The sequence below is a fragment of the Muscardinus avellanarius genome (genome assembly GCF_963383645.1).
Source record: "Muscardinus avellanarius genome assembly, chromosome: 1".
In the NCBI taxonomy this organism is placed as follows: Eukaryota; Metazoa; Chordata; class Mammalia; order Rodentia; family Gliridae; genus Muscardinus; species Muscardinus avellanarius.
The window spans coordinates 221,522,070-221,531,656 of NC_137786.1; the positions used below are offsets into that span (position 1 = coordinate 221,522,070).

Below are 9,587 nucleotides of genomic sequence, written 5' to 3' on the forward strand. Positions count from 1 at the left end.
CACATAATTCTATTCAGCCATAAAGAACAACATTATGTAATTTGCAAGGAAATAGATGGCACTGGTGAATATTATCCTAAGTGAGATTAGTCAGTCAAAAAAGTGAAAGGTTGGATATTTTTCCTCATATGTGGATGCTAGGGAGAATTTGGGACACAGGAGGGACTCCAGATAAAGGAAGAGAAATCTTGGTGGAGTGAGGGAGGGAAACCTAACAGAGGGATGTGCGAGAGGAGAGGGAGACTTGAAGAGGGTACATTTCAATGGACATAATGTATATAAACAGATTAATATCAATTACAGTGTTATGCATGGGAAAGGGGAGAGGGAAAGCGAGTGGGAGACAAGGAGGGCTCACTGAATCCCCTGTGCATGTATGCCTCTAGCACTCTGAGCTTCATTATAATGGATGCTTACAATGCAAAATTGAAAAAAAAATACTTAAAATGCTAAGAGAGGGTCCAGGCCTCTGGCCCTGAACCAGGGCGGGTGGGCAGGCGCTGGCAGGGCACCCCTAGGTGACCCCTTTCCACCTGGAAGGACCCTGTGGTCCGGGCCTCTGGCCCCGACCCTGGGCGGGTGGGCAGGTGCTGGGGGGGCACCCCTAGGCTACCCCCTCTCCACCAGGAATGACCCTGTGGTCTGGGCCTCTGGCCCCGACCCTGGGCGGGTGGGTAGGCCCTGGAGGGACACCCTTCGGTGACCCCCTCCCCACCTGGAAGGACCCTATGGTCTGGGCCTCTGGCCCCGACCCTGGGCGGGTGGGCAGGCGCTGGCGGGGCACCCTTCGACGACCCCCTTTACACCTGGAAGGACCCTGTAGTCCGGGTCTCTGGCCCCAACCCTGGGCGGGTGGGCAGGCGCTGGTGGGGCACCCCTAGGCGACCCCCTTTCCACCCAGAAGGACCCTGTAAAAAAGGAAAATAAAAATAAAAAGGGAAAATATCGGAGAGGGGTCAAGGAGGCCCTGGCGGATGCCAGGATACTGGAGATGCAGACAAAATTTATCCAAATGAACTGGAATTATTAGAAAAATTCTCCGCTAAGGAGGACTGCTTCTTCTCTACATTGTTAATAATCTTGGACATCACCTATAAGGAGAGATACTTTAGCGGAGACCAAGGAGAAAGGCGGTGCTGCGGTGGAGACTTGTATTCAGGAGAAGCAGAAATCAGATCCTACCAACCTTATTTATTTATTTTTTTTTTTTGAGAAATTACACCAAAGGTTGAATGCTACTGTCTTGCATGCTCAGGAACACTGGACAACATTCAGAGTGGAAAAAGAGCTTGGGAAAGATTTGAAATGGTGGAGGCAGTAGCAATGGCAGTGGCCAGTACTCAGAGGAGGCAGAGATCTGATGCATTATACCTGGAACCTTTGAAGTAATGACCCCAGAGGCAGAGTGCTACCACCACACACCCTCGAGAATGTGGGACAAATGGTTGGGCGAAGAGGGTGCTCGGATTAGAGCCTGCCGAGGGGTGAGGCCAGCGACGGACACAGCAAAGTTGGGATTGGAGCCTGTCATGAGGCAAGGCTGGTGCTGGAGCCTCCGAGGCCGGGATCGGAGCCTGCTGAGGGGTTAGGCCGGTGCCGGGGCCAATAGCCAGCACTGGAGCCTTCCGTGAGGCAAGGCCGCTATTGAGGCCTCAGAGGCCGGGATCGGAGCCTTTCTAGGGGTTAGGCCGGTGCTGGGGCCAGTGAAGCCGGGATTGGAGCCTGCCATGAGGCAAGGCCGGTGCTGGGGCCTCTGAGGCCAGGATCAGAGCCTGCTGAGAGGTTAGGCTGGTGCTGGGGCCAGCGGCCGGCATCAGAGCCTTCTGTGAGGCAAGGCCGCTATTGAGGCCTCTGAGGCCAGAATTGGAGCCTGCCGAGGGGTTAGGCTGGTTCTGGGACCAGCGAGGCCAGGATCAGAGCCTGCCGTGAGGCAAGGCCAGTGCTGGGGCCAGCGAGGACGGGATTGAAGCCTGCCGAGGGGTCAGGCCGGTGCCAGGGCCAGCGTGGCCAGGATCGGAGCCTGCCATGAAGCAAGGCCGGTGCCGGGGCCTCCAAGGCTGGGATCAGAGCCTGCTGAGGGGTTAGGCCAGTGCTGGGGCCAGCGGCTGGCATCGGAGCCTTCTGTGAGGCAAGGCTGCTATTGAGGCCTCCAAGGCTGGGATCGGAGCCTGCTGAGGGGTTAGGCCGGTGCTGGGGCCAATGAGGCCGGGATCAGAGCCTGCAGTGAGACAAGGCCGGTGCTGAGGCCTCCGAGGCTGGGATCGGAGCCAGCTGAGGGGTTAGGCCAGTGTCGGGGCCAGCGAGACCAGAATCGGATCCTCCCATGAGGCAAGGCTGCTGCTTGAGCCAGCGAGGTCTGGATCAGTCCACCGGGTAGCCAGGCCACAACTGGGGCTATCAAGAGTGGGATCGGTATTTGCAATGCGGCATGCACAGAGAAATGTCACAGAAAATTAAAACTAGATGCTTCCCCTAATCAGCAATAACTAGGAGGAAAGGGGCAACAGGAAGTGGTCGAGCTATAGAAAGGGCCCTATAGTGAAGCAATTAAGGTGACCAATCAGAGGGTATGGAATAGGGGAGGATGGAGCCTCTTTAAAATGCAGGAGGTAGCCGGGCGTGGTGGCGCACGCTTGTAATCCCCGTGCTTGGGAGGCAGAGACAGGAGGATCGCGCTGGTTCAAAGCCAGCCTCGCTGGCTTAAGAGACTCTGTTTCCACATAAAAATGTTAAAAAATAGGTCTGGGAGTGTAGCCCGTGGGAGTGTATCCCGGAGGTAGAAGGGCTTCCAGGAACCCCAGTACCACCAAAAAAAAAAAAAAAAAAAAAAAAAAAAAAAAAAAAAAAGCAGGAGGTACATAAACATATGTATCAAAGTTAATCACCAAACAAGCATGGGTTTGAGGGATGGGGAGGGAATGGGATGGGGACTTGATGATGGCTAATTGGATGATGTGTGCTTGTATATCCTCTCAAGTCTTGTATTCCAATGTGATGTATGATTACAATGCACCAATAAAAATAAATTAAAAAAATAAAAATAAAAAGGTCTTTTCTTTATGGCAAAAAATGCTAAGAGAGAGGATGTTAAATGTTCTAACACAAAAATAATAATTATGTTAGGTAATGGTATCATTAGAGAAAAGTTCAGGTTCAGATGGACTGCCAGCAGAATTCTATGAAACCTTTAAAGAAGAACTAAACCCAAATTATTTTGTGATATAGAAATAGATGAAAGTTTTTCAAACTTCTATGAGGCCACTATGACCTTAGTACCAAAACTGAATAAAGATACCTCAAGAAAAGAAAATTACAAACCAATATCCTTAATGAACATAAGTACAAACATTCTAAACAAAATACTAGTAATAAGCATTCAAAACATATCAAGAAAATTTTACACCAGGACCAAGATAAAAACCCAGAATAGCCAAAGTCATTCTCAGCAACAAAAACCATGCAGGAGGAATCAATCACAATACCTGACTTTAAACTATACTACATATCATCAAAATGGCCATTCTGCCAAAAATGATTTATAGATTCAATGTAATTCCCATCAAAATACCAACGACATTCTTCACAGACCTAGAAAAAGCAATCATGAACTTTATATGGAGAAAGAAAAGACCCAGAATAGCCAAAGCAATTCTGAGCAACAAGAATCATGCAGGAGGCATCACAATCACAGACTTCAAACTATACTATAGAACAATAGTAGTAAAAACAGCATGGTACTGGCACAATAACAGGACACTGACCAGTGGAACAGAATAGAAGATACAGAAACAAATCCACACACCTACAGCCAATTAATCTTTGACAAAGGGGCCAAACTCATATGCTGGAGAAAAGACAGCCTTTTCAACAAATGGTGCTGGGAGAACTGGCTATCCATTTGTAGAAAGATGGAACTAAACCCATATATCTCACCATGCACAGAAATCAACTCGAGATGGACCAAAGACTTAGAAATCAGACCAGAGACTGTGAAGTTATTGGAGGAGACCATAGGCTCATCACTACAACATATAGGCACAGGCAGTAACTTTCTCAATAAAACCTCCAAAGCTCAGGAAATTAAAGCAAGAATCAACAAGTGGGATAGCATCAAACTAAAAAGTTTCTTCTCATCAAAGGAAACCATCAAGAACCTAAAGAGGAAGCCTACAGAATGGGAGAAGATCTTTACCAGTCACCATTTTGATAGGGGGCTAATATCCAGAATATAAAAAGAGCTCAAAAGACTCTACACTAGCAAAACAAACAACCCAATCAAGAAATGGGCAAATGAACTAAATCGACACTTTACAAAAGAGGAGATACAAATGGTCAATAGATTCATGAAAAGATGTTCTTCATCATTAGCCATCAGGGAGATGCAAATCAAAACTACACTGAGATTCCATCTAACCCCAGTCAGATTGGAAAGCATAAAGAAATCAAACAATAATAAATGCTGGTGAGGATGTGGGGAAAGAGGAACTCTTTTACATTGTTGGTGGGAGTGCAAACTAGTTCAGCCACTATGGAGATCTGTGTGGAGATTCCTTAGAAAACTGGGAATAGATCCACCATACGATCCAGCTTTACCACTCCTGGGTATTTTTCCAAAGGGTTTGAAAACAGAGAACTACAGCAACATATGCATACCTATGTTCATAGCAGCAAAATTTGCAATAGCCAAAATTTGGAAACAACCTAGGCCCCCATCAATAGATGAATGGTTTGCAAAGTTATGGGAAATACACACAATGGAATAATATTCAGCTATAAAGTTTAGAGGGCCTCACTAAGTAGCTGAGGCTGGCAGTGAATCTGTGATCCTCCTGTCTCAGCCTGCCAAGTACCGGGGTTACAAGCATTCACCACCACACCTGGCTATCACTGCATTGTTCTAACTTTAATTCTTTTGCACCGATTGTAAAGCAAATCTCTAGAACTTATTAGCCTTGCATAATTGAAGCTATGTCTGTTAAATAGACACTGAATTGCCCCCTTTCCCCAGTGTATGTCAGCTACCACTGTACTTTGCATTTCTATGAGTTTGCATATTTCAGATACTTCACATCTGAAATGTATGTAGTATTTGCCCTTCTGTTGAAAGACCCCCACAGAGGGGACACCCTCAATCAAGCCTTGGGATATGCGAGTCCAAGTACACACGAGAGACTTATGTCCTTGATGCAAACAGCAAAAGGTTTATTAAGGAGCCAGTGCACTGGGGCCGACTTGTATAGGAGTTCGGCCCCAAGCGACTGAAACTGAGGGTATTTATAGGGAAAAGACCACTAGTTAGGGGGGTTTGGGCCGGATTGCATGCGTTTACAGAACATTACAGAATCATTTGAAAAGTACATTCTGTAGTCAAGTGTTAGATAAGATACTAGGTGTAGTCAGCAGGTTCCCAGCACAGGGCACGCTGACCCGGTCAGTATAGATAAGATGCTAGGTAGGTTCCTGGAACAGGGTGGGCTTATTGCATATTTCTCATTCTTGAGCCTATACTTCTTAGGCTGCAGTAAAAAATATTTTTCTTTTAACTATTAGCTGGCTGCTAGGGGCTTATAATTTTTCTTTTAAAATGGAGCCTTTCACTGTGACTGGCATATTTCACTTAGTGTACTGTCCTCAAGGTTTACTCATACACTTACAAATTACAGGATTTCCTTACTTTATACCACTGGATAATATTCCAGTGTCTATATATGTTTATGTTACATTTTATTTATCCATTAATATATAAATGAACATTTAAATAGTGTCCCCCTCTTGAATCATGCTGAAATGATAACATCAAGTATAAATATCTCTTCTATTTTCTGATTTCAATTCTTTTGGGTAAATACTCAGAAGTGGAAATTATGCAGCCTATAGTAGTTCCATTTTTAAAAGTTTGAGGAACCTCCCATTTTTTCCCATAGTGGCTGCATCATTCCCAACAACAGTACCCACACTTACTGGGGCAGGCCAAAGACTGAGTCCAGTGGGCTGCTTGGAGCTGGGGCAAGCAGCGTGCCTAAAGCTGCTAGGTTCAGCCTGTGGCGTCATGGGCCTGGAGACCAGGCCGGTTGTACAGTTGTGGAGCCTTGGGCCTCACAACATTGTCCAGTGCTGGGTTTTCCTGAGGCAGGTTCACTGCTGGGGTCAAAGGCAAAGCCCAGTGCTTCCTTCTAGCTTCCTACCCCAGGAAGTGGGCTTCTCTTTCCATATACTACAGTGCCTGGGGCCTGGGGTGAGGCAGGTCTCATCAAAATTTCTTTCTTATCCTTTTCTGTGCATCTTTTCTTATTTTGGTGCTAAAGCCAAGTGCTATATGGTCTCACCTACTTTCCTTAGCTCTTGTATATGGACTGCTGTTCAAATTGATATTTATGAGGTGGGATAAGCCCTGTAAAATCCTATTCTTTCGTCTTGCTGTTGTCTGGTTAGAATCTGGATTCAATATTTGATGAAGAAGCTCAAGATTCAGAGAATGACCTTGCTTTGGTTCGTATTTTGCTGCCAGGAGGATGCATAATCTTTTAGGATTAAAGGAAAATTTGTGGGATATAGGTTATAAGGAATTGGGGGAAATTTGGAGCATATGCTCAGAAGGTTGTGTCTTTAATTAGTGAGAAAATGTGCTGGGGAACCATTGAAGACTCAGCCTATATTGGAATTTGTAATATTTTGTTGGCCCTCCTAGTGAATAATTGCATAATTTCCTTCAGTATTGACTTACATTTTAGGTAAAGGGATAAATATGATGGTTTATAAATTTATGGTTTCAATCCGGCAGTGTAGCATAGTGTGTTACACGGAAGCAGAAAAGGGCTCTATTTGTATTGGTTTTATAAAGATTGCTATTTAACCACTCTACACTATTTGGGAATCAAGATAATTGCAAAAGTTTGGCTAACACGTGCTCCCCTTAATACCGATGTGTTATTTCAAAGGCGACGTTTGATAAGTACACGCATATCCATGTTTATAGCAGCACGACTCACAACAGTCAAATTATGGTACCAACCTCGGTGTCTGTCAACAGATGAATAAATAGAGAAAATGTGGTAAATATACACAATCACTTTATTCAGCCATAAAGAACAAAATTATGTTATTTGAAGGAAAATGGACGGAGCTGGAGAATATTATGCTAAGTGGGAGTAGCTTGTCTCAGAAAGTCAAGTTCATTGTTTGCTCTATGTGGAAGCTTGAGGGCAAATGGAAAAAAAAAGGACTTCAGATTATGAGCAGAAAGATCAGTAGTAGAGTGGAAGGGGATTCCTGAAGGAAAGTGGGGAGGGGAAAAAGGAGACACGATGGAGGAAAAGAATACTGTGATGTGTGTACATGACGAGTCCTGTCTTACTCTCATTCCTCAAAACTGATTCATTGATTCATTTCTCAGTGTTTTCTGTCTCTCACAGTAATAAGCCATTCTTGATTTCATTAGCTGGGATTAAAACTAGGCATTTCAACAAAATATTTAGCTATCATGCCTTTTTGTTTTAATGTTGAACAGTTATTTGATGTATTAGTTATATAATCCACATTTGAAGCTTTGCAGAAAATTGTTCTCCCCAAAATATAAATGAATTTTCCATATATTGTGACTTTTTATTTGTGGTACTGGGGATGGACCCAGGATCATTCTACCTCTGAGCTATACCCCTAGTCCTATTTTTTAGTCTTTTTATTTTTTGGAACAGGGTCTCACTGAGTTGTAAAGGGCCTAAGTAGCTGAGGCTGGCTGCAAACTGCGATCCTCCTGTCTCAGCCTCCCAAATGCTGTGATTATAAGGGTTTGCTACCATGCCTGGCTATATTATGACATTTTTATGCAGATTAGGAATGTCCCTTTGGTTAATAATTTGTAAATGTCACAAAGTTTCTTATATGAACAGGTTTTGTTTTTATCCTCTTTATTCATATGAACTATTACCTGGGATCATTATTTGGCTCCAGAGCTTCCTCATGGCGTTTTTCACCTCTGTGTTTCTGAGGGTATAGATTAAAGGGTTTAACATGGGTGTCACCATGGTATAAAACACAGCCACCACTTTATCAATGGGGAAGGTGATCATGGGCCGAAGGTACACAAATATACAGGGTACAAAGAATAGGATGACCACAGTAATATGGGAGGCGCAAGTGGAGACTGCCTTCCGTTGTTCTTCAGGGCTGCGGGTCTTTAGGGAGCAAAGGATGTGGGCATAGGAGATTATGAGAATGGCAAAAATGAGCATACACATCAGCCCACTGTTGGCAGCAACGAAGAGTCCAAAGATGTGAGTGTCAGTGCAAGAGAGCTCTAGGAGAGGAAAGAGGTCACAGATGAAATGGTCAATGACATTTGGGCCACAAAAGGGCAACCAGATTATAAAGATAATTTGGATCAGAGCATGAAGAAATCCTCCGGCCCAGGCTAGGGATACCAGGAGGCCACATACTCTCCTGTTCATTGTGACCATGTAATGCAGGGGCTTGCAAATGGCCACATAGCGGTCATAGGCCATCACCGTGAGTAGGATGATCTCGACCCCCCCAAAGAAATGTTCTGCAAAGAGCTGAGTCATGCAGCCACTAAAGGAGATAGTTTTCTTTTCAGTGAGTAAGTCAAATATCATTTTAGGGGCCATGGTAGAAGAGCAGCAGCCATCTATGAAGGACAAGAAGGATAGAAAAAAATACATGGGGGAGCCCAGGGCTGGGCTGGTAGTAATTGTAACAACAATGAGTAGGTTGCCCGCCAGGGTGAGAAAGTAGATGATTGCAAAAACCATGAACAAGAGTTTCTGCACATCTGGGTTCTGTGTCAGGCCAAGCAGGATGAATTCCGTCACATTGTTCCCTTGCTTCATGAGTTCAGTCTGGCATTTGGATAATTGATTTGCCTGTGAAATAGCACAAGGATAGAAACTGTGGTCAGTAGATTTTGTACATGCAAATGACTTCTGTCAGGATTTTTTCTATGACATTGATGGAAATCCCAAGCAGAAAACCCCAAGACTTCAAGATGGGCCATATTATCAGTCATATAATGAATACATAGCCCTCTTCTTTCTCATACACACTCACACACACATTCATTCATACACAGAAGCATGGCTTTGTGATGTTGTCATGCCAGGGTTTTTTATTTATTGTGATTTTATTGGTGCATTATAGTCTCACATCATAATGTAAGTCATGCTGACAATGACATATATGCACACACTCTTGGCGCCCCTCCTTCCCATTTCCCTCCCTCCCAATACAGAGTACTCAGACTGACGTTGGTATATTTCATATGTTATGCACATACTCTATGGTAGGGGCTTTTTTTGTAATTGTATGTCGATTTTTACTCTCCCAATAACTGCACAGTATTTTTTCTGATAGGAAAACAGGTTATTCTTAATGAAAAGAAGATTATAGGAGGAGTAGAAGCTCACACCCAAGAGCATCTACATCCTAGCATTGGTTTCTATGGTCACCAGTGCTGATGAGGATACAGGGCAGTGTTTTCATACTTGTTACTTTATCTTGTTTCAGGGAGAATATAAGACATCAAGTGAGTTCAATTTGAAATTAAGGATGGTGTAGTCACATTTCAAGATAAA

At 44.2% G+C, this 9,587-nt stretch overlaps 1 protein-coding gene across 1 annotated transcript; it reads right to left on the reverse strand.

The window, feature by feature from the left end:
* Nucleotides 1-7,907: 7,907 nt before the first annotated feature.
* Nucleotides 7,908-8,891, reverse strand: OR4C5 (olfactory receptor family 4 subfamily C member 5; the record flags this gene model as incomplete). Its single annotated transcript, XM_080690842.1, has 1 exon — nucleotides 7,908-8,891. The coding sequence occupies exon 1, from the start codon at nucleotides 8,844-8,846 to the stop codon at nucleotides 7,908-7,910; it is 939 nt and encodes a 312-aa protein (XP_080546968.1). The 5' UTR covers nucleotides 8,847-8,891.
* Nucleotides 8,892-9,587: the final 696 nt, after the last annotated feature.